Here is a 26197-nt window from a genome sequence, read left to right on the forward strand (position 1 = left end):
ATACACACAATCAACTGCTAGTTGTCAAGTGTTGCCGACTCAGAAGGGATCAAGTGATAAGCAGTCATGTGTTAACCAGCTCTTTGCAGGGCACAGTTTGCCTATCTAGAAGTATCTCCCTGGCGCTACTTCTGTATTTATGATCAGGCTTGAGTGCAATGCTAAGAAAATTCCACTGGTGGTCACTACAAGCATGTTTTATGGATGGAAGGAAACTCAGTATGTTTTCTGAGTTTTGCATGCTTTTTGATATAGAATGCTTGTCTGAAGACAGGTTTTCTTTGCCATTTGGAAACTGAAATACAGAATGAAATGTATTTTTCACCTTTGACATTGGGGAATTGTTTTTTTTTCCCCTGTGGGAACTTTTACAAAACTTTTGCTGTTACCCTGTGCCTTCAAGTCATTTCTGATTTATGGTGACCCTAAGGAGAACCTATCATGGGGTTTTCTTGGCAAAATTTGTTTAGAAGGGGTTTTGTCACTGCCTTCCTCTGAGGCCAAGAGAGTGTGACTTGCCCATGGTCACCCACTGGGTTTCCATGGTCAAGTAAGGATTTTCTCTCTAGTCTCCAGGGTTATAATTCAATGTTCAAACCACCACACCATGCTGGCTCCACACTGGCAAACAGTATGCCTTTGGTATCCACTGACAAACAGTAGGCAAACAGTATGCCTTTGGTATCCACTGATGTTTGGTTCCAGGTCCCCCCATGGATACTAAAATCTATGGATGCTCATGTTCCATTAAATACAGTGGCATAGTAAAATAGTCTTCCTTATATAAAATGACAAAATCAAGGTTTGCTTTTAGAAACACACACAAACACACACACGTGCACATGTACGCACGCACGCACACACACACACACACACATTGGATGCTTGAATCTTTGAACAAAAAGGGCTGACTGTATAATTGCATGTATTTGTTAAATGCTGACCTGTTCTAGGACTTCCAGCACTCATCCAGAGTTCAGCTTCTGTGGAAGAAAACATATGGTACGTCTGTGATACAATGTGATACAGGTGAGCCTTTAGACAGACTCTGGCCTACAGCAATCCTATCACAGGGTTTGCTTGGCAAGATTTATACAGACGAGTTTTGCCACTGCACAGGCTGAGGGAGAGTGTGACTTGCCTAAGGTCACCCAGAGAGTTTCTATGAATGAGTGCAGATTCAAACCCTAGTCTTCTGAATTCCTACATTCCTGGTCCAACATTCAAACCACTACATTTCACTGGTTCAAGGCAATACAAGTTTTATTTGCACACACACACATATAGGATGAGCATAAGTTGGGCATTCATGATATTGATGTTCTAACAAGTCCCTATGTCTCATCAGATTGAAGAGGAAACTATAGTGCCACAGGTGAGGGTTTCTGCAGGGAATGAATTGAGATCTCTGACTCTTTTTAATATCCAGCTCAAGCACAAATGCCCTGTCACATACAGAGACCTCACTTGGCTCCTGTTTCTGTCCAGTGTGGGGAAGGATGAATCACCTCTACTAATCATCTGTATCTTCCTAGTCTATCTCTTCTTGAAACAAGTATCACCAGATTACACTTTTCCTGCCATCTTTTGACACATTTTAAGAATTATTTTCTCTGGGTTTGAATCGCTACAATGATAACTTCAGCTGTACATATTTCTATTCTTCATTTTGGAGCAACAAGGGTGCATGTACCCTGTAGAGATAATGCAATTTGACACCACTTTAACTGGCATGGCTCCATTGTTAGCATACCCAACATACCCACTTTGTATTTGGGGTTGCAATATTTTCATATCTGGAGCCAGGCATGTTCTTAAGAGGTCATGATATTTGGAACATTAGGACTCTTTCCCATGAGAAGGATACATAGATTCAAAGACACTTGAAGGACCCAGGTAATACCAAGACAAAGGCTAAATGGGTTTGCTGATAGCTCCTCCCTTCCCCCAGGCTCTCCGCATATCCTCTTGAGCTAGAAACAAAGGCAAAAGTGAAAAAGCCAACACTTCTTCCCTGCTCCCAGCCATATTCCCAGTCAACTTCCCTATCCATCTATTTTGGGGATGTCCTAAATGCACTTGCTGTTTTTGTTACTCCAAGGTTAAATCAACCCATTGTTGATTCCCTTGGAAGACCATTAGGTCTTTGATACATTGCAAGACCACACCTCAAGGCTTGGATCTCAGATATAAATATTATTCCCAAATCTAGCCTCAATTAGCAGATCTACCTCCATTTTGTGTTGAGGGAAGGTGTGCACTAGATAGAAAATGGTGTGTGTGTGTTTGTGTTAGAATTTTTATGAGATTTATTTTAATTTTTTTTTTAATATCAGGGTATGTGTGTGGAAAGGGAGGGCCCTGGAAACAAGTAGGGATGTGGGAAGAGAAAGGGTTTGCAGTGGTGCTCACACTCTTGATGTCACCTGGGTGCGGGGAGCTGCTGGGAGGGGAGGCAGCAGTGGCCAAAAGGGTGCAGTCAGCCCATTCCGTTGCTGCAGTGGCAGAGATCTCCTCATGAGGAGGCCTTCACCACCATGGCAAGCTGGGAGGGCCCAACTGGGTGTCACCCTTCTTCTGGGGTGTCACCTGGTATAGGCCACATGCCCCGCACCCCACTAGTGATGCCACTGGGTGTTTGTGGAAATGCTGACAAGAATAAACAGAAATACAAAGAGCACTGCATGTGATGTTCTCCTAGAGACACTGTAGTGGCCTTCTGCACACACAGTAGCATACGGGAGTTTTTAAAAAGGTAGTACTGACTGAGCTCCATGTGGACTAGCGTAACATAAACTGGATAATCACATGAGCGCAATAAACATTGAGCCAAATTAATCCCTTGGTTTTGGTTAGAATTTTTCAAAATTTGTAGATTTACTCACATGTGACATGAAAACTGGGAGGAGGAAAGAATGTGGGAGAAACTGACAAATTTATCATTTTAAGCTGAGAGCTAAACCCTTAAAATTCTGCTTGTGTATTCAGTCATGCTTATGCTCAGTGGAGTTTGCTACCTCTTTTTTGTTTTGTTTTTGTTAGAAGCTTCTCATCTTTAAAATCTATGTAACAGGTGGGAGCAGGGATATAGCTACAGGAGGGCAAAATAAGGATATTGCCCCCTCCCCCCCAACAAACAAGGATTTTACTCTCCTATAAAATGTTTCTTCAGTTCCTAAACATTGCGGTTTAAAACATCAGCTTAACTTTTTTTTAAAAAAAAATTATGACAAAGTAACTAGGAGAACACAAACACAGAAAATATAAGAATTCTAGGTGTGAATGCTCAAAGTCTTATTCCCTGGAATGCTAGAAATTTGGGGACGGAAGAAATATTTCAATTGGGGACCAGGATTTCTGTTTGTGTGGCAAGCAGAGCCATTACGGTTTGAATGTTGGACTATGACTCTTGGCCAATGCCTACTTGGCCATGAAACCCACTGGGTGACCCTGCACAAGTCATACCCTCTCAGACTCAGAAGATGGCATGGCAAACCCCCTCTGAAGAAATTTGCCAAGAAAACCCAGTGATAGGTTCATTTTAGGGTCACCAGAAGTCGGAAACAACTTGAAGGCACACAGCAACAACAATCCCTCATTTTGACAGGCACCCCCAGAGTTACACTTCTATATGTAACATGGTCTTCTCCTTAACTATATTTCTCAAATATATTTTCTGTGCGGATGAGGGAGAATTTTGTTTCTATTCATGCTGGAAGAATTTAGCAGTGTCTGCAACTTTCTTCATTTGGGGAATATCAAGAAACTGATACTGGGTTTTTTTTTTTTAACAAAATGGAGGCTGACAGTGAACCTGATAGTTTTCTATCCCTAGTTGCAAAAATGTGTGCTCAACCTGAAGTTTATAAATTGTCCAGTTTAGGATAAGGCCTTGCAGTGTGGCAGTACAGAAACTGAGCCTGCTTTTTCATCGCCTTTCTCTTTTTTGTTTTGTTCAAATAAGCCAACCCCTCTCACTGTTTGTGGAAGGGAGTTTTGCAAAGAAAAAGAGAGAGAAAGAAAGAACAAAACTTGGCACATTTTGTGACACCTCCTCTCAGTCTGTGTGGGACTGGACTCCTCCCAGAGGCTGAATGAACTGATGTGAAGCATCTCCGTACCAGCCAGCACATCAGTACGTCCAACTCCAATCTCTTTGGCTACCAGCTCCAACACAGACTTCGTCACTTGTTGCCTTTCAGCCTTGAGGCTAACAATTCTGTTACCCCCTTCCCTCACACACACATAGATATTATTTCAGTCTATCTGGCTTTCCCTCTTGAGAGAGAAACATGGTTGCGTCTTGCTTGTACCTGACTGGATTTGCGGCTAGCTTTGTTGGCTGGATTGGCTTGATCGTAGCAACAGCCACCAATGACTGGGTCGTGACTTGTGGCTACACCATCACCACTTGCCGAAAGATGGATGAGCTGGGATCCAAGGGACTGTGGGCAGACTGTGTCATGGCAACTGGGCTGTATCACTGCAAACCACTGGTGGACATCCTTATATTACCAGGTATGGTGGTTTTCATTCAGCAACTCTGTGTGGGTATTATCCTGGTTTCGATCCAGCAAATCCAAAGTGCTGCTCTGAACACGAGGGCAGATTTAAGTTGATAGTAGAGCTTTTATTGTAGTTTGTAGTTTTTATAAATGTAGCAGCTTTACAGAGTAAATAGAGTAGCCAGTCTCTGCCCCAAAGATCTTACAGTTTGTGCTTCAACAATTGGAAAAATAGCAGAGGGTCTGGAGGGAAGAACAAATGGAAGGGGCAATGTAAGCACAGCAAAATGGGTACAAATGCTTCTAGTTACATGTATTCACAGCTCACATCAAATTGGAGGCAAGATGCAGGAGTCAAGCCAAAGATGACAGAAAAGTGGTTTTTGCAATTGTTTTTGAAGAGAGAGAGAGAGAGAGAGAGAGAGAGAGATGTAGCTCTAGATACGATTCTGGGGAGAGGAAGCAGGAACTGGCTAAGAACTATTTCCTAATTAAATTGCTGGAGCTCAAAATTTGTCCGAAAGATTATAACCTCTGTTGGTAAAGCACTGCGCTTTAATCATTTACATTAAGTAGGCTATGATGACAGTTTTGGTGAAGGAAGGTTGTTCACCTTTCTCATGACTGGCCAACTTTTCAGACAAAGGGTTTGGGCTGAGATCTCACTTCTCTTATTTTCAGTCTTGAAGATCTTACAATTCAGTCAAAAGTAGACACAAGTTGCCATTGATTTCTTCTGATGTCAATGGGCCTAATAATATTTGTTGTATTATGTAGAATTTGAACAACAATATTTCAATGGATACAACTAGAGCCGGGTAATCCTATCCTTTTGGACTGTATTTGCTAGTATCCTCCAGCCAGCATGGTTTAGTGGTTTGAGTGCTGGATTACAATTCTGGAGACCCTGGGTTCAGTTGCTTGCTCCAGCATAAAAACCCACTGGGTGACGTTGGGCAAGTGACATTCTCTCAGCCTCAGAGCAGGGCAATGGAAACCCCCCTCCGTAGAAACTTGCCAAGAAAATCGTATGATAGGGTTGCCTTAGGATCACCATAAGTCTTGGAGGCATACAATATTAGTGGGCTGTTGTGTGCCTCTCAAACTTCCAAGCTCTTAATTTGAGTTGTGCAATTCCAACCTGCTTGCTGGTTTGAACTGCATTGTTCATAACATCAGGCACCGTCTGAGAATATTTGTTTTATGACCGCTGTATTATTATTTCTTTTTTTAAAAAAAAAGATTTTAATGTTCTGGTTATATCCTAGAAAACTATTGCTGAGCTGTATTATACTCAGGAAGCTGAACTGTATTATACCTCTTCAGAAAGCATGTTTTCCTAGCAATGAAAATTTAAATCCAAGACAGAGATAACAATTAGTGTTATTGTTTCTGCTAACAATTGGGACCCACAACAAAATATTGCAGTGTGAAGCAACTGGGATCAAGATTCCAACCAGGTGGTCAGCAATGTCCGGATCTTAGATACTCTGTCTCATCCCCTTTTCTACCCATTTTCCTGTTCTCATCTCAAACAGCTAGTATTTCACAACCAGCAAGCACACTCAGTCTTTGTTGGGCTGTTTTGTGCTGCCTCTTTAGTATTTTCCCCCTGTGAATATTTAGCTTTTCCGCAAATTTCTCTTTTGCTGGTTGATAACTTTTATCTTAGTATTTGCTTTGTTTATTAAAATATTTATGTTCTATATTGTAATATCTCTAGCTAGTAAAAAGGTTTAAAATAACTGAAGCAGATTAAGAGACAGTTTAAAACAGCTAAAAACATATAAAACAATTTAAAAACCATGTACTTACATAGAACTCTATAGTACTGTTTATCAGTGATCCTTATAATGTCCTTGAGAGGTTTAGTCTTGGGACTTCAGAACTAGCTTCTGTGATATATCAGGAACCTTATAGTTACTGGAAGGAAACCCTTCATCGCGGAGTAGGATTAATTCATGGAAGGGCCTGCCACAAGATGGTGGTGCTGACCACCTGCCTAAATAGTTTTAGAGGAGTATTAATTATAGAAGAGAAAGCAATTTTGAAGAACTTCCTGGCAGAGATGTTTTAGCAGTGACTTGCTAAATGCAGTAAATGACTTGGTGGGGTGTGATTACGGGAGCTGTAGTCCAAAAAGGTTACATACTCAAACTCTGTTTATAGGGAATCAACATGTTCAAATGCTCAATGCCACTGAATTTCAAGTGCTGGTAAGCAACAACAGGCGCATACCTGCTAACATTTTACAGATGAAAACTGGGACACGCATGGCTGGAAAATATCAGAATATGGTTAAGATTAGGCAAAAGTTATTAATGAAAAAGAACAGACAAGCTAGGCTGCAGCAGCTTGCTTGTGCCTGAGCCTACTGGGAAAGGCAGGATTCTGTTTCTCCTCTGCTTTCTTCTTCTGCTGAGTTGTTGTTGTTGCTGTGTGATTTTATTCTGTTTCCAGCATATGGCAACCCTAAAACTAATCTTGATTCTCAGCAAGATTTCTTAAAGGGTTTTGCTCTTGCCTTCCTCTGAGGCTGAGAAACTGTGACTTGCCCAAGGTTCATCCAGTGGGTCTTCATGGCCTAGCAGGGATTTGAACCCTGTTTTCCAGAGTCCTAGTCCAGTGTTCAAACTTCTACACCACACTGGCTTTCTCTCTGCTAAATTAATTGAGTGCAAATGGATTTTGCACTTTGAACTCAGTTTACACCAATGGAAGTAAACTGAGGAGAAAGGGGGAAAGTGGGAGGATGGGAGAGAAACTGGGACATTTTAAAAACAGCTGAAAAAAATTAGACAACAGGAGATTAATCAGGATGGTTCTTTCCAAATCAGGACAGTTGGAGGGTATGTTTGGGGTTGCCTTACAAAAAAACCTCTCCTCAGCTAAGATGAAAATTACTAGAAATGCTTTTAGATCACTACAGCCACACTCGCTGAAGTCTCCGTGAGGGTGTTACTCTATGGAGATTGGATGTATCCTTCAAGCCTGTGCAATGGATTTTTTTTTCTGGTGGAGCGCAGCTTGTACTCTATGGACTATCCTGGTAATGGCCTACTCTTCAAATTTTACCACTACATCCCTGGTTGAGGCAGCTATATAATCAGTTTCTGGTTCAAATGAGGTTTGAAGGTTCCTAGCTTGAAATGTTTAGAAAAAGTACTACAGGAACACACCAGCTTTTGTGTTTGGCCATCTTAGGTCCTCTTTATATACTGTGCCTTATGCATTGACAAAAAGGAGGAAATGCCCCACAGAGTATTAGATTTACTTGAGCTCAATGCATTTGCATAGATACAGATGTAGAAATGATTGCTATCATTTAAAGAAAAATACAAAACATTTCACTTTAGTGGGTAAAACTATGACCGAAGTGACCTCAGTTTTCTGGCCAAGGCCTACACATACTTTTACCATTGCCAACTGAGGCAGACTCCTTCTGAATCAATGAGAACCTGATTTACCAAATTCTCAGTGATTCAGTGGATTTATTCAAGTTGAGATTAGTGATTGCATTTAGGCCTAGGTGTTATCACACCACTGGTAAGTTCAGGGCCAGCTCTTGCTCTTCCTTCTTATGGTTCTCAGGACTTTGACAAAATAGCTCTTCCAGCAAAGAAGAACAAAGAAAGTAGAACACATGGCCACTTTAAAATAATACAATATTTTGGGTGCATTTGCCCAGATTATACAAACACTGAATCATAAAGCTGAAAGGTACCACAAAGGCAATCTAGTCCAACTATTGCCATGTGGAAAGGAGTACTCATCACCTTCTGAAGCAGTCTATTGCATCATTGAATAGCACTTACTATCAGGGAGTTCTTCCTAATATTTAGGTGGAATCTTTATTCTTGTAATTTGAATCCATTACTCCATGTCCCAGCAGAAAACAGGTTTACCCCATCTTCTACATGACATCCCTTCAGATTAAAGATGGTTTTCATATCACTGCTCAGTCTTCTGTTCTCTAGGCCAGGGGTCCTCAACCTGTTTTCTAAGGAGCCCTTAGGGCTCTGCGTGCACTTCCCAGGTGCTCCATGGCTGCTCTAGGAAAATTAAAGCAATAAACATTGGATGAAATTAAATAATAAGAATTAATTCTTACACAAACTCCTAAACACCATTAACTTGTAAGACATAGGGTAGGCCTTTCAGGGGCTCTGCCATAGAAATAAGAGCTCAATGAGTGAAAAAGGGTGGGAACCCCTGCTCTAGGCTAACCATACCTAGCTACCATTGTGCTTAAAGAAGAGATGAGAAACAGAGGGTCTTCCAAGGATTGTTGGATTACAACTCCACCACCCCTCTCCATTAGCTATGCTGGATACACTTGATGGCAACTAGAGTTCAATAACATCTTGGGGGGGCACACCCCATTCTTGTGTTAGTTCCTGTTCCTACTTGAAGATTTCTTTTTGTGCTGCACCTATCGAATGTGCTTTGCACTTTATTATTTGCCTGTCTAATTTCTATGTCACCCCTCCTGGAATAGCAATTCCTCATTTTTGGTACTGCTCTAAGGCCTCAACCATCTGAATCTGGCCTAGGCTGCAATCCCCAGTACTATTTCCCATGCTGGTTTAGAAGTTCCTCCAAACTTCTGGAGAAGATTTTGGAGGAGCACAGTTGACTGCAGAGAGAGAAGGAAGAATTTGAACCCCCCTCCACATTCCACCAGTGGAAATGATTCAGTGGACCTATTCAGAAGCCCACTAATGGGTGAAGGAGCTCCTTTGTCCATAAGGGGCAGATTTTCTTTCCAAACATCAAAGACATGTTAAACTTCCCCACAACAGGATGTTTTTATAAACCCCCAGCTTTGCCTAGGTCCTATCATGTCCTCCCAGCTTTCTTATACTTTTTGCTAGTGGTGAGTGAGAATCATCCTCCATATCACCCCAAAATGTGGAATGGCTGCTTCCAGAGCCCTTCCAGAACTGCAGTTTTCCTTCTAAACCCATCCACACTCTCAAAACCACTAGACGTTTGGAAATCTAAACAGGAAAAGACTTCTGGTCAATTCCAGGTCAGGTTTGGGCATGACTTTTGAGCACTGCAACCTGCCGTGGGTCTTCAAGGGAGAAAAACCATCCCCTCCAATGGTCTTGATTTGGCAGAGAGTGGAACAGTTCTGATTAATCCTACATAACCCATTTTTATAACATCCCAGTTCTTCTCTCCTCCTCTCACTTGCCCCTTTGTCCTCAGCTGAGTTCAAAGTACAAAAGTAGTTTGTGTACAATCAACAAGGGGGTAGAATCTTGTCCTTCCCAGTAGGCTCAGGCAAAAGCAAACTAGTGTTGCCTCCCCTGACTTGTGAGTTCTTCCTTATAAATACATTTTACCATCTTGACCACACTCAGATGTTGCATGGCCCCATGTGCCCTGGCCCTCCTCTATGAAATATTGGAGGGTATGAAAAATTGGCCCCTAAGCCTACCACTTGAATGCCGTTTTGGGAGAAAGGTGGAATATAAAGCTAATAAACAAACAAACAAAAAAAAAGCAAACATTTATAGGGGGGAGGTGGTTATCAAAAAGCTATTGTTATTCTGTGTCTCTACTTCTCATGCATTTACACCTCTGGATCCTGAACAAGAAGAAAGATGGAATATAATTGCATAGTTCCTCCTTGCCCACTTTTCAAAGCTTCAAACATGTACCCAAGATGGTTTACTTATTTATTTGGAGTATTTATACCCTGTTCTTGTTCCACAAAGGCTCTCAGAACAGTTTACAAATTGTTAATTTGACACTTTCCTGCCCTCTGGTTTAGAATCTAAAGTTCAAAATAAAACACATGAAAGTATTACAATGTACTATCAGAAGGCATTTAAAAAATAGAGACATAAGTATTAAAATATATAATCTGAACTTCATTTAATCTTCACAACTGTCCTTTGAGGTAGGCTAGAGACATGAACTGGCTCAAGTTCATCCAGTGAGTTTCCAGGATGACTGGGGATTCAAACCCAGATCTCCTTAGTCTAAATCCAACACTGTAACCTCTACATTACACTGGGCCTTTCATATCTATTCATAGGGCCATTTCATTGTTCTAACAATAGACACCCAGTGCCTAGAACTAGTGAGCTACTGCCAACCAACCAGGAACAACAGGGACAAATGTCCTAGCTAATATTTTTGCTTCCTAGCCAGTGGCCAGAATGACAAGTGAGCAAGATTACTGTGTTTGAAAAATGTAACTCATAGATTAACAAACAGCTTTTGTGATGGGCTCTGTCCCCTTACAAGTGGCAACTGTAAGCTTCCATGTTAGTGTGGCAGTGAATCTGCTCTGTGTTCAAGTCTGAAATTTAAAGGATCTGCCCAAACTGAAACTATTTGGGGGGATAGGTTTCAGCACCCTGGATAGCTCTTTGAAAATTTAGACTGGAAACCAAAGCAGATTCACTACCTCTGACATGGAAGCCAGTACCCACTACTGCACCCAAAACAACAACAAAAACAACAAGCTGGGCATTGTCCTGGACTTATTATGAAGTGAGGTAGCCCCATCATGATTATTACTGGTGGCAATATCTATATTCAGAGGAAATATGCCACTGAATTCCAGTTCCTCACATGAGGGCAACAGCAGAAAGGAGTGCTTTTGATCTGAAGTCTTGCTTCAGGTTCTCAAAGACATTCACTTGGGCAAGTAGGATGCAGGACTAGATTGCTGGATTGATGAGTTCTCCTTTGAAAAACCATCAGGTTCATCCTACCTACAGCATCTGGATCTGTAGTTGTCTCTGCCTTAGTATTCACTCAATTTGTGTTAAAGAAGAAATCCTTTTGCTAATCATCTTATAGGACCATTTCTCCCAACCCAGCACCTTCCAGATGGATAGGTCTACAGAGCCCATCATTCCAAGCCACCAGAATTCATGGAACTTCATTGGCTGGGAATTATGGTGTTGGTCTACCCTATCAGCAGGGTGCCAGATTGAAGGAGGTTTTTTTGGGACATCGATACAATGGACCATGGTATCCTTCTGGAACACCTGAGGGAGTTAGGCATTGGGGGCACTGCACTCCAGTGGTTCTGTTCCTATCTCTCAGACAGATTCCAGATGGTGAGGCTGGGAGACAGCTGCTCTTCTAAGAGAGAGCTGACATCTGGTGTCCCTTAGGGAGCCATTCTATCCCCCATGCTATTTAACATTTACATGAAACCGCTGGGAGAGATCATCTGAAGACATGGAGCACGGTGTTATCAGTATGCTGATGACACCCAGATCTATCTCTCTATGTCTCTGACTGACACAGTGACTAAGGATGGCATCTCTCCTCTGGATGCCTGCCTTGGGTCAGGAATAGGCTGGATGAGGGAAAACAGACTCAAGCTGAATCCAAAAAAAAAATGGTGGTATTCGTGATAAGTTCCCCAAGTCCAGGGATGGAGATTTGCCAACCTGTCCTAGACGGGGTCACACTTCTGCTAAAGGACAAAGTTTGCAGTTTGGGAGTACTCCTGGACCCATCTCTACAGTTATCATCTCAAGTGGATGCGATGGCCAGGAGTGCTTGGTGCCAGATTCGGCTGATATGCCAACTGTGCCCCTACCTGGACTGAAAGGACCTTGAAACAGTGGTACACGCACTGGTAATCTCTCAAGTAGATTTCTGCAATGCTCTCTACATGGGGCTACCTTTGTTCGGAAGCTTCAGCTAGTTCAAAATGCAGCAGCCAGACTGATCACTGGAACATCCAAATCAGATCATATAACAGCAGTTTTAAAATCTCTACACTGGCTGCCAATCAGCTTCCAGGTGCAATACAAGGTGTTGGTCATCACCTTTAAAGCCCTACATGGCTTGAGCCTGAGTTACTTGAGGGAACGCCTCTCCCTACACAATCCGCCCCGCACTCTCAGAACATCCAGGAAGAATCTTTTAGAATACTCAAAAACTAGTGTAATATCAACTTCCCATAGAACATTCACTGCCATGGCCTCCACGTTATGGGACAATTTACCAGAGGAAATCTGTCTTATCACCACTTTAGATGCCTTCAAGAAGGCACTAAAGATGGATCTCTTCAGGCGGGCATACCCATCCAACCTTCTGTAAAGAAATAGAAGCAATCCCACTTCTGATAGTAACTTCACATTGTAACTGATGTTTTTATTAGTTCAGTATTGTTGATTCAAGTTTTAATTGATTATTGTTTACAATATGTATTTTAGATACCATTGTATTGTATGTGGTTTTATGGTTGTAATCCTGCCTTGATCCAGTGGGAGAGGCAAGAAAATATTATTATTATTATTATTATTATTATTATTCCTTTTCACAGGATATGTGCAGGCATGCCGGGCACTGATGATTGCAGCCTCCGTTTTGGGACTTCCAGCTGTCTTCCTTCTGGTGACTGTTCTACCTTGCATTCGGCTTGGTCATGAACCTGGAGCAGCCAAATATCGACGGTCTCAACTGGGAGGAATCCTGCTGATCCTCGTGGGTAAGATATGCTGCATCTGGCCAGCTTACTCACCTCTGACTACAATCTGATTTACTAAAAGCAAGATGTGGCCCTCCAGTTGTTGGACTGAAACTCCCAGCAGCCCTTGCCAACAGTCAGTGGTGAAGAATGCTGGGAATTGTGTTCCAACATCTGGAGGGCCAGATCATTCCAATCCCTAAACAGTATCTCAGGATTACCCCAATCACCACCTCCACCACAACCACCATCATAACCATATGGGGAGAAAAGAAACTTCCTTGAACAACTGCCCTTTGAAAATGGGGCTAAAGCCAGCTCCTCAGCATTATATATTTTTAAAAAGTGAGATCTAGGCTATATTAGGGAATCCATTCCCAAACGGGTACCTCAAAGCCCGTTAGCCACAGTCAGCCTGATCAGTGATGGTGCAATGATGGGAACTTTCATCCAGTTCATCTGCAGGGCACCCAGTTAGAGTAGGCTGTGCCAATGGCTGGTGGGGTCACACCAGCTTTCCCCAACTGGAAACCCTTCAAATGTGGTGGACTATAAACCCCACCATCCTGGCTACAAGGAAGGCACCAAGGTTGAGGAAGGCTGGGTCACAACAGAGATCTGTCTTGTCTTATATTGGTAGTGGCTACCATTTCATAGCTGGTGCACAGCTGTGGACCTTGTTGATGCAAAACTGTAGCGAGAGACATGACCCTGTGTGCCCTCGGTAGCACTTCTTTCTCTCAATAGTGGGTGAGGGTGGGTGTTACCCTAATTTGGGTCTGGAGCAACTCCCAGTCCAGTGTCTTTGCTTTACTGAACAGGGCAGAAGACCCAGTCAGTATCAGCCTGACAACAATGAGAGTTACAGTCTTCTTAACCAGCACCTGCATATTCTTGAGGCCTCCTCATCTGGTAACACAACAGGCCTTGGTGTCTTGTTTTCACCCGTTTGTTTAGCTGAGGGGGTGGCGGGGGATGGCAGAGAGTAGACTGGCCCCTTTGTGCTGCCTTGCCCTGAGGTCGGTTCTCTCCCTCTGGCAGCCAGCACTGACATCATGCTTTATTGCAGAGGACACTAAACACAGCAGAGACGTGTCCAGCTGCAACAGAAACTCCAGGTTGTCTGCCCTTCGCACACAAAATCTGAGCAGAAAAGACACTGCTGACAGCATTGGAGAGCTGGACAAGAAAGGCAGTCAGTTATGTGCACCAGAAAGGAACTTTTTTTAAAAAAAGCAGAATTTGGGAAGTTCCTTTGAAAATATATAGTGGGCCCCTAGTATCTGTTTGGTTCCAAAACCTCCTCTTGAATACCAAAATCCATCAATGCTCAAGTCTCATTAAATATAATGAAACAGTAAAATGATGTCCCTTATCTAAAATGGTAAAATCAAGGTTTGCTTTTTGGAATGTATATAAATTTTTAAATATTTTCAAGCTATGGATACTTGAATCAGTGGTTAAAAAAATCCATGGGCTAACTGTAATTTATTATGTGACTCAAGACAAGTTTCCAGAAAGCAATTTGTTTCATTTAATATGACAAACACAAAAATGTAGAAACATTGCATTTTTTTGTTGTTGTTGTGTGGCCCCAAGTTGTTTCTGACTAATGGAGATGGGGTTCTCTTGGTGAGATTTGCTCAGATTTGCTATTGCCTTCCTCTGGGGCTGAGAGGATGCTACTTATCCAAGGTCACTAAGAGATTTGAACTCTTAGCTCCAGAGTGCTAATCCAACACTCATTTTTCAGTTGTTAAAGAAATAATGTGAAGTTAACTGTTGAATTAATGACAGTAATGTAGGAAAAGGAAGTAGGGCTGGTGTAGAGGTAATACTAAAATACACAAATGTGCCACAATGCATGAGATTGAAGAGGAAAAGAATTACAAATCTAAATAAATCAAGAAATAGGATAGAAACTGTATTGTAAGACAGAATATCCAGTAATACACAAGGGAACACAACAGTCACAGGTATATCAGTAACGTATGTTGAAGGCCTGTACAACAAAGTGAAACTTAATCAAATGCATGACAACACATTAGATTTTTCTAATTCTTGCCAATGTGATACTACTCAGTTTTGTATGGTTTTGAGACTGAGACAGATCCGCATCCCCTGTTTTTAGAACCACCCCAACACTGAATTATGTTTACAAAGATAATTTTTGCTAACCAAGGTTAATTTTAAGCAATCAAGCAAAGTCATTATTAATGGATTCTAAGCAGTTTGTAAAAGCAAACATGCACCATGGTTTGCTCTGAGACTGGAAGGAAGAATAAAATTTGGAGGGAGGCTCTAACATGATCTAGAACATGGGCCATTTGGCCCTTCACATGCCATGGACTACAACTCCCACAATGACTATGACTCTGGAGAACAGGGTTCAAATCCCTACCCAGCCATGGATCCCACTGGGTGGCCTTGGGCAAGTCACACTCCCTCAGTCTCAGAAGATGACAATGACAAACCCTCTCTGAAGAACCTTGCCAAGAAAACTGCATGATAGGTCACCTTAGGGTTGCCATAAGTTGGAAATGACTTAATTGCACACAACAACCACAGCACACATTGGCTTTCAACTATAAGTTTTTTCAAAAACTTTGCTGTCATTTTATTTTTATATCAGTTACTTCCATTATTCTCCAAAGCTGCAGGAATCCTCTTCCCAAAAGTGCCCTATGAGGTAGCTTAGGTTGAAAGAGAGTGACTATGCTGAGGCTATCCACTGCACTGAGTGTGTGTGGGGTCTCTAACCAGTATGCAATACTACTGGCTCTCTTAGAACACCTTTATCATAGGGTTGTTCTGGTACTATTGTTGTTATTTGTTTTTACTTTTGTTATAAATAATAATAATAATAATAATAATAATAATAATAATAATAATAATAATAATATGCTTTATTTATATACCGCTCTTCTGAGATGATCAAGGCGGTTCACAGAATCATTTAAAAATTTCACATCATAAAAAGCAACCATCACAACACATCCATCAATAAAAATCAATAAACACCGAACATCAAGTAAAACAAACATGGAATCTATCAATTGCAATTAGTCATTTGAATCGGGGGGGACAGTCTCTTTAAGGAGTCCGAAGGAAATGCTAATCGGAAGAGGTGGGTCTTTAAAGCCTTTTTGAAGGCATCCAATGTAGAGGTCATAAGAAGCTCTTCTGGAAGTTTATTCCAGTACATTGGTGCAGCCGATGAAAATGCTCTCTAGTGAGTTGCTGCTAGTCTCACTTTAGGATGTACTAATAAATTTTTTCCTGACGTTCTGAGAGTGAGGGGTGGACTATATGAGGAGAGGCGTTCCCTCAAGTAACTCGGACCCAAGCCATATAGGGCTTTATAGGTCATAACCAACACTTTGTATTGAGCCCGGAAGCTAATAGGCAGCCAGTGTAAAGATCTTAATACTGGTGTTATATGGTCTGACCTGGAAGTTCCAGTGACTAATCTGGCTGCCGCATTTTGAACTAGCTGAAGCTTCTGAACCTGGTACAAAGGTAGCCCCCCTGTAGAGCGCATTACAGAAGTCCAAACGAGAGGTTACCAGTTCATGTACTACGGTTTCAAGGTCCCTTCGGTCCAGACAGGGACGCAGTTGGCGTATCAGCCGAAGCTGATACTGTACCAAGCACTCCTGACTATCATATCCACTTGAGATGATAACTGGAGAGATGAGTCCAGGAGTACTCCCAAACTGTGGACTTTGTCCTTTAGGGGAAGTGCGACCCTGTCCAGGACTGGATGACAAATACTCAGATATTCTGAGTAAATGGCAAAGAGTGTTGTGCATTCAATACTGAGGCACATTGCTCTCCAAACCAACACTTACAAGAACAGAAAGCATGATGTCTAACTTGGCTCATGATGGAAGCCGACATGGAACACACAATATCTCTTGACAGCTTGCCAGGATAATAGGGAGCTCAGATCTTCCAACTGATTTAATGACAACTGAAAACAGACGCTGACAATCATTACAGTTCAGATGATCATCTCTCCATCCGGCTTGATGTTTTTGTAATAGCATTTTCCAATGCATGTGGAATACACCTTAGTCTTTTTAATAATCCTGGAAGCTCAAAACAGTTCTATTCCCCCACTCACAGCCAAAGGCTCCTGAATGGCTCCAGTATTGCTGTTTAGTGTCATCCAGATGTGGTTACACATCTAAGAGAAAAGGAACAGACTTAACCCTTCAGATTACACTGATTACACTGTAAAGATCGATGCTGTGCCAGTTAGAGATGTCAGAGTGAAAGCTGGAGAGGGCTCTTTCATGGTTGTATGGAGAGGGATCTGGTAGCACCTTTGAGACCATGTGAAAGAATTTATGGCATAAGCTTTTTGTAGACATGATCACCTTCCTCAGATGCTTGAATTTACTCTGATATTCCATACTAACATGGCTATGTCTCTGAATTCAACTTTCATGATTGTGTAGAGGAGGGAATTTCAGCAGATGTTGTTTGTCACCTGGTCAATTGCTGTACCTGCTGAAATCTCCTCTACTACACTATTAATGGCATAGGAATGCTCTCCAGTTTTCAGTTGTTAGGAAACAAGATGCAGGTGCACCTTTAATAATATTAATTAGCAATATAGCAAGCTTCCTTATATACAATGACAATGTTTGTCCATCCAGTCCAGCACTGTCTACTTTGCCAGAAATCTTCAGGTTTCAGGCTGTGATGGTCATTCACATCTTAGGCCTGTTACAGGTGCTTTCTGCACTGGCATTTGGGACGTCCAGAGGACGTCCCATTTTAAAAAAGGGGCGTCTCTTATAGACGCCCCTGGGCCTAGTACGGACTCCGTCTGTACAAGATGGCGCCGGCCCTTCTACATGGCCGGCGCCATCTTTGCGTATTGGACGCTGAGCGTCCGTACGCGTCGCGTCGCTTGTGACGTAGCAAGTGCGCCCCTGGCGCCTCGCTACGTCGCAAACGTGACGGAAAAAGAAGCTCCATTTTGGAGCTTCTTTTTTGGTCCGCGCAGGAGTCAGGCCGTGTGAAGACTCCGGCTCCCCCGCGGACCTACTGGCGGCGGCGGCAGAGCGCCGCAAAGCGGAGGTATGTACCCCGCCACAGACTGCCAAAATAAAGCTGCTTCGGGTCTCTTTGGAGGTATGCTGTTTAAATGATGCATGCATCCTAAGAATCCGAAAGCTGCACCAAAGCTGCACTTCAGTGCTTAGGAATGGAGTGTGGCTTTGGTGCGACCTCCGGACTCATAGGACCCATGAATCATTTAAATAGCATACCTCCAAAGAGACCCGAAGCAGCTTTATTTTGGCAGTCTGTAACAGGCCTTACTCATTTTAACTTACAGTCACTGAGAGATTGAACCTTTTCCCTCCTGTAACAGAATTTATGGCATCTAACACATGGAGCTATGATGATTGCTCTTACCACTGCTCCGAAGAATCACTTTTTACATCCTTTTGAATTCTTTTTGGACAAATCCTAGCATGCTGGTGGGTGATTCTGGGAGTTATTTCAAAAATTAACTTTTCCATCCTTTGCTCCTACAGAGGTTCTGTGTCTTTTGCATGGTTAGAAAACAACCATCGAAGACCAGGATGTTCTTTTTATCCCGTACCATTGTTTTCAGGATGAGAAATGGTTCTTTCTCTACAAGAGTGGCTTCTCTTTTGTTTTTTAAAAAAGCATTCTTACTGTTGCTGCTGCGAATTTTCAGAATCTTTCTCCCCTTGAAACATAGACAGCAGCTATAATTGACTTGGAAATATGTGTTTCCCTTCTTTGACAGGGGAAAATCTGGTATTTTGATAACCCATAATAAATTAGTCACCTGGAGTACTATTGCTGTCATGTGGAGAGTGATTTTGTCTCATCATTCACCCTTTCCACTCAACTTGAAACTGTTACAAGGTGGTCTTGCTTTTTAAAATACTCTGCATTTCTAAATGTGAAAACAAGCCAAACCAAGCAACACTTCTAAGGGAATGCCTTTGAGGATGTTCTTTGTCTCACAACCTAAAATCTAGCCTACAGGCTGCCTGTAGCCTCCTTTCAGGCCATTTTTTTCATTCACCAGCAACCTTTCTTGCTTGCTTTAAAGGGAAAATATGAAGTCTTGCTTGTTTTAAAGGTCTCAATGCAATTTCATTCAAACCTTGGGTGGGTGGGTGACCTCCCAATTTTGATGTTGCTCTCATTTGGTTAAGATGCCATGAAATTTTGGCAGTGTGTTTGACTTGCAGCAGGTTTGGAAGGGGTAATTGACCAAAGATGGACCAAAATTGTCCATTCTGGCTTAACCTGTTTCTCTTTCTCTTTTATTTAATAGAAGGGCTTTTATTCACTCTTAAGGTCTGGAAAGGCATCATCAAGATAGAGGGAAGGTTCATTGGCCTCATCCATCTCAATGTTTAAACTCCAGTGATCAGAGGCACTGTGGATGAGTGACTAAATTAAGCATGTATGGGATTAGTGAAAGTTTGCGTGAAGTATACCAGATTGAACGTAAAACAATAAGAAACTATTTAGACTGAAGAAGAGATATGCCGTGTGTGTGTGTGTGTGTGTGAGAGAGAGAGAGAGAGAGAGAGAGAGAGAGTGACTTCAAGTTACCTGTGAATTCGTGGCAACCCCATGAATTTCATAGGGTTTTCTTTGGCAAGGAATACTCTTAGTTGTTGTGTACCTTCAATTCATTTCTGACTTATTATTATTATTATTATTATTATTATTATTATTATTTACTTATATCTCAATTTTCTCCCAATATAGGAACTCAAAGTGTCCAACAATAAATTGAAAACATTACAACTTAAAAACAATACAAAAGCATTCAAAAGTATAAATATTTTTTTAAAAAATTAAAAGTTAAAAACAGTGCTTTAAAATGTAAAATGTTTTTAAAGTGCTACACAACCTTAAAAATCTAAACAGCTCATAAAGTCCAGCCCTTGTCAGTTTGAAAAAGCCTGGTGGCACAAAAATGTTTTTGTCTGCTGCAGAAAGGAAAGCAGGGATGGGGCCATCATGGCCTCTCTAGGGAGGGAGTTTCAAAGCTTGGGAGCAGCTGTGGAGAAGTCCCTCTTTCTTGTTCCCACCCAACAAGCCTGAGAGGGTGGTGGGACAGAGAGAAGGGCCTCTCTGGAAAATCTCAACACTCTAGTGGGCTCATAAAGAAGACCCTAAGATGAACCTATTATGGAGTTTTCTTAGTAGGATCTGCTCAGAGGGAGGATGACTTTGTCTTCCTCTGAGGCTGAGAGAGTGGACTTACCCAAGGTCACTGAGTGGGTTTCCGTGGCCTAGTGGAGATTCTAGTGGTCTTTAAATATGCTGTCATGTCAAAGATGGAGCAAATCTGTTTGCTACTCCTCCAAAGAGCAGAAATTCCAGGAAAACAAGTTTTGGCTAATGTTTACTAGAAGCTTCTTAATGGAAAGAACTGGCACAGGATGTAATTGTCTCTGTTTCTTTCTTTCTTTCTTTCTTCTTCTTCTTCTTTATTTATATACTGTAGTGCTGTAGATTTGCACAGCGCTGTACATAAAACAATAAATATATAAGAGTAAACCTGCCTATGGCGTACAATCTAAGAAATAATAGGATAATACATATTAAATACATAGGAATACAGGAAATGGTACGATAAAACAGGCAACAAAAGAACATTCTTGCTTCCTTGTCCCCAGTTTATCTGGTATTGATATTCTCAGGTTTTCATTTACTCCAACCACCTTTCCTCCTCTTCCTCTCTGTCATGTAGCCACAGCCAGCAGACTTCATATTTTCTCTCTATCAAATGTCTATCTCACTTTAACAAACTTTATCTTATTAAAATGACCTTGCATTATTGATTCCAAGCACCAGCTCATGGGGAATATTGAAGCAGAGGCTAGATAGCCATCTGTTAACTTGTTGTAGGTGCATGAGGCCTTCCAAACCTTTGTTGAGCAGGGGATTGCATTAGATGACCTCTGTGGCACCCCCAATGATACTTCTAGGGTGATAGGGCTGGTGGGTATGTATCTGCTCTTTCATTTCTTTCCAAATCAATATGTCTTGAGTAAGTAATCAGCTGCAGTCCAAAGCTCCATGGAGTTTCACATGAACAAAGCCGGTTCCATTCTCTTTAATTGGGCCATCTAGACTCTCTCTCTCTCTCTCTCTCTCTCTCTCTCTCTCTATATATATATATATATATATATATATATATATAATTTCTATTCCAACCTTCAGTTAAAAAGGTTCCCAGAGTGGCTTACAAGTCATTAATTTGTACCTTTCCCTGTCCTCTGTTTTACAATCTGAATAAGATACAAAACACAATAAAAAGGGAATGGCAGTGGTGGAGGGGATTAAATCTGACAGATACTGCCTATTCATCTCTCCCTCTGAGGTCACAGCAGTGGCATTTGGAATCACTTAGAGCTAGGAAAACTTATTTCTGGACTACAACTTGAAAATTCATTCTGTGTACTCCAAAAATAAATTTTCCAAAGCTCTGTGTACACCGTATGCAATGAAAAACATTTTCTCCCCATAATTCCAAGCAAAACCCTCTCTGTAGAAAGAACAAAGTATGCACAGTTTCATGAATAAAGCTAATTATGTAGTGGTACTCAGAGACAGCTGTGTTAGTCTGTTATGGCATGAAATGACATCAAGGAATCCAGGAACAGCCTTGAAATTCATAGAATTAAGCTTTCATGGTCTACCTGAATTTATCGGACCTGAGCAGAGCACTGGAGGATAGGGGGTCTTGGAGAGGTCTCTTCTACAGGGTTGATCAAGACTACGTGTCCCTTTGGAAGTGTGTGGGGGCGAGCATATGCCTCATTCATATTAACCCCACTCCACCCCCAGAAAAATCAACAACCTAAAAATGAACAATTGGAGAAAGTGTAACTGTGAACAGAAACACCCCACTCACTGCAAAATTTTGTTTCAAAGCTCCACTTGTGATGCTCTTATTCAAGAGTACACTCCACTGAATGTGTATAAAATTGCACTGCATTGCAGACAGCTGAACTGGATAGCTTATGTCCTGTGTCTTAATGGAGGCCCCATTAAATATCTGAATTTAGCATCCTCCACTCGCTTTTCTCTTATATAACCCAATCTCTCATTGTAATAGCCATTATGAGTTGCATTCTCTCACTGGCTGGAGACTCTATAATGTGTTTATTGCTTTTAAACCAAACATTTTATCCCTGTTTTCTTTTCTTCATGTTTTTCTTCCTCTTGCAACCACAGCACTTTGACACTGCCTCAAGACATCTTTCACTCTGGTCTCTGGAAGGACACTGTTGGTTCTACCAGAGTTTTGTTTTTGTTTGATTGATTCTCAAATAGCTCTGGCGCTTGAATCCAGCACAGTTCTTCGCTGCAGGAAATAAAATATTGGCCAATTTGATGATTCTCAGATGTGGAAACTTTTTTGTTCCTCTTTCTTTTTCTCTTTTCTAAAAAAAAAAGCAGTTTGTAGGGCTCCATCTTTTCTGAACCTCATTGCTTTTGATACCTGTGGATTTAATAAGCTATGAAAGTATTTAGATCTTTGTTTGCAAGACCAAGAAGGCTTTCTTTAAAAGAGGCCCCCCCCCCCTCCAAATAGTTATACAGTATGAGGGATGTAGCATTTTTAGAACATTGTGCACAACTAAGATTAGCCCTCCTCAGAAAAGATGTTGAAGAATCTGGAAGAGAACTGGGTTATCTTTTTTTCTTTAAAAAAAACAACAACCAACATACTCAGGGAAGCTGTTGTTACCAGGAATAAAAAATGTTGAGATGGGTTCAGAAGATACATTTCTGGGTGGTACCAGTTGACTGAAGTGTAGAGGTTAAAATTATTATTTTTGGGATTACAATATCTGTAATCACTGTGAGCATGGACAGGAGAAACTGGATAGCCCTCTATGAGGGATGTAGGAGCTGTGTGTATGTGTGTGTTTTGACAGAGCATCGAATGAGCATCATGGTGGGAAAACTTCAGATACATAGGTTGTCCTTTGTATTTTTAGTAGACTCTCAAGATGTAGCCACCTGAACCTGATGCATAAGCCATACATTTAGAATAAAAGAACTCAGACTCCAGGAATTTGTTCTGAATGTATGAGTCAGTTGTAACTTTCATGAGAGAGCTCTTTCCCCTCTCACATGGTGGTGGGGAGGTTTTTCTCTGAGTACAGAAACAACCCCCCTCCTTGAAGTGCTACTTATGCTCTGGGAAAGGGATATAAGAAAGATTAATGACATTGATAGTTGTGGGTGGCACTCAAACAATTTTCTTCTTCCCATGGTTTCATTTGGTGGACTCACCAAAGAACTGATGATTAAGATAGTTTAATATGGATAAAAAGGGAAACATTTCACAAATAATTAATGTAATTCATTAGGGAACTGTGTGCATCATATCAGTTAAGAGCATGACCCAGGAGCCACACTCCTTCCTTTTAGGTCAATTCAGCTGGTGGCAGCTTCTGGCTTCCATGTATTCACAAGCTGTGCTTGTTAGATTGTGGAAAAACGAAATCAGAGACAAGACTATCTTGGTGGCTTCTACTTCATTACAGATTTTAAAGAAAGAATCCACTCTACATTTTAACGCAGAATCTAATGGAGCTGTCCAAGGAACCAAACCTACTTTGGAGATAGGACTTAATAGCCTGGATAGTTCTTTTAAAGTTTGAACCTCAGAACCAATTTACTGCCCTGCTGACATGGGAACCACTGGTCATCCCTGAATTCAGCCATGACTTCAAAGAAACTTCTGTAGGCTTGAGTCTCTCCCTCTCAAACAGGCTTATGGAAACCACTTGTAATAGCTAATGATACTAATAAAGGACTAGATTACAAATGGACTCCACCACCATCTATCCCAACCAGCCTAGCCAATAGTGAGACATGATTGTAGTTCAATAATGTCTGCAGGGCTAGAGGTTTTTCCACCTTTTCATGTATAAGATAAAATGTCAAGTGGTGTAAGTGGTTTTGGGGAAACTGCTTTATCCATCTTATTAGAGAAATGGTTGATAAATCCATGTTAAATTCATATTGATAAATCCCAATATGGTTGTTAAGAAAGCATGTGGATACAGTGGCATCCATGTTGTGAATTCTGCCCATAGATACTCCTTCCTGTGTTGGGTTTTATAATGTACAAATTTGGGATGTGTACATTAATGTGGAATTTTATGCTCCCTGTCTAACAATGACCTTTCGCAAAAACATGTTTCCTCAGGTTTGTGTGGCATTGTGGCTACAATTTGGTTCCCTGTGAGTGCTCACCGTGAAACCATGATCATGAGCTTTGGATACTCCCTCTACACTGGCTGGATTGGGTCCACTCTTGCCCTCCTTGGTGGATGCATCATTGTTTGCTGCTCGGGAGATGCTCAGTCGTTTGGTGAGAACCGGTACTATGCCTCAGGATCTAGCTCACCTACTCATGCGAAAAGTGCCCACGTATAAAGGCTCCGGAGACTACCTACATATTTGTGAAATGTTTTTGAAACGGGTGGAGGGGGGATTGTGTCTCTTTTTGGGGGGAATCTTGCATTGGCTTGCATATTCACACACAAGTTGGCCAAATCCATTGCAGAATGTTTTAAGGAACAGATCAAATATTTTTAAAGCATAAATATCACATGTGTGCCTTAATAGAAACCTGTAGTAAAAATAGACCAGGCCTGTTCTTCAGGCTTGTGCACTCAGTGCTCATTATATTGTTGAAACATTAAGCCTGATCCTTCCTTCCTTCCTTCCTTCCTTCCTTCCTTCCTCCCTCCCTCCCTCCCTCCCTTCCCTGTTTTTCTCCAACTCTTGTGTCCTCCCCCACCCTCTGACTCTTCCCTTTCCCTTTTGTAAGTTTTCATACCCATCCCATCACATCAAGGCCATCCTTTTTTGGCAAAGTTACAATGCCAAGGAAAGGAAGATGCTGTACTTTTCTGTCTGCACAAATGTTCTCTTTTCCATGAAATTAGGGGGTATCTTTTTTTTTTTTTTTTTTTTGCTTTCTTTGTTTAAAAAAGCAAGAACAAAAACTGTAAGGAATTTGATCACTTTAGTAACAGTATTTTTTTTAATCTAAATGCATCAGTATGAAGGAGACATAGCCAAGAGTTTCTAATTGCAAGATAAATAACAAAACACTTGTACATAGCCTTCAGTACATGTGAAGGGGCTAATCCTCACAATTTGCCCTCTCTATTTCATTTTGTACAGTTTTTGTTGTGCTAAATGTACTTTTATTTCCTTTTTCTTTTCTCCTTTGTTCTGATTAATTTGTATTCTGACATGCACTATTGAAATAGAACTTATCTAATCAGATGCCAGTTCAGTAAGATCCAATGAATACTGATGATGCTTTTCATCTTTAAGAGAAATACTGTACAACATAAAGAAATAAAGTTTGAAATTACTAGTTTACTTTCTTCTCATTGTGCCAGTCAATATATATTCCCTTTTGGTTTAGCATTTTCACTCAGTCTTAGTTATTCTGGATGATGTGGGTCTTTAATGTTGGGGAGAGGTGCTTCTGAACAATGTGGGTTGTTTGTTATTTTTATCATTGTCCTCATTATTACTATTAACAGTAAACCAATGAGTCTATTCTATTTTCATTTAGAGTGGAATTGGTATATTCATATCTTCTGTTTGTTTGCTTGATATTCCACTATAGTTGTGTGCATACCATTTGGGCTCTGAAAGACTTGATTCCTATGTCATTGGAAAGCTCATTATTGGCAAAGTTTCCTAAAAAAATAATGCAAAGATAAACATGTCCTCTCACTTAACAAAAATCAGGGGAGCGATATGGAAACATTACAGAATGTAGAGCAAAGTTCATCAACTTGGTGCCCTGCAGATGCTTTCAACTACAACTCCCATCAAGAGATAAATTTCTTTAGTTGTGTAGCATGTTGAATCTACAGAAGATTCTTAAATTCTGGCTTTGTTCTGTCTTTACAAAGTTATTCTGCTTCCCACTTTACAGTTGGGGATGCTGAGATGGGTGTGATTTGCAGGGCTAATGCTAAACCACAAATGCATAGCATATAAAGTTTAGATCTAGGTTACCTGAAGGACTAAATTATCTCATACAAATCTACCCAGGTTTTGAGATCTTTTAAGGAGATCCTTCTCTCTCTCTCACCACCCTCAAAGGTATATATGATAGAAAAACAACAATAACAACAACAATATAATAATAAAGATTTATTTCTAGCCTGCC

General features: G+C 41.2%; 1 protein-coding gene across 1 annotated transcript; it reads left to right on the forward strand.

Moving 5' to 3' along the window:
* The first annotated feature begins 4260 nt into the window (after nt 1-4260).
* On the forward strand, nt 4261-24568 carry CLDN11 (claudin 11). The gene is made up of 3 exons (XM_042456361.1): nt 4261-4518; nt 12814-12978; nt 24203-24568. The coding sequence occupies exons 1-3, from the start codon at nt 4293-4295 to the stop codon at nt 24430-24432; spliced, it is 621 nt and encodes a 206-aa protein (XP_042312295.1). The 5' UTR covers nt 4261-4292; the 3' UTR covers nt 24433-24568.
* The last annotated feature ends 1629 nt before the right edge of the window (nt 24569-26197 follow it).

Source organism: Sceloporus undulatus, chromosome 3 (genome assembly GCF_019175285.1).
Source record: "Sceloporus undulatus isolate JIND9_A2432 ecotype Alabama chromosome 3, SceUnd_v1.1, whole genome shotgun sequence".
NCBI lineage: Eukaryota > Metazoa > Chordata > Lepidosauria > Squamata > Phrynosomatidae > Sceloporus > Sceloporus undulatus.

Coding starts and splice junctions, on each gene's coding strand:
- CLDN11 (XM_042456361.1), top strand. CDS start 4,293: ATGGTTGCGTCTTGCTTGTACCTGACTGGATTTGCGGCTAGCTTTGTT. Junction 4,519..12,813: donor GGACATCCTTATATTACCAG/GTATGGTGGTTT, acceptor TCCTTTTCACAG/GATATGTGCAGGCATGCCGG. Junction 12,979..24,202: donor AATCCTGCTGATCCTCGTGG/GTAAGATATGCT, acceptor ATGTTTCCTCAG/GTTTGTGTGGCATTGTGGCT.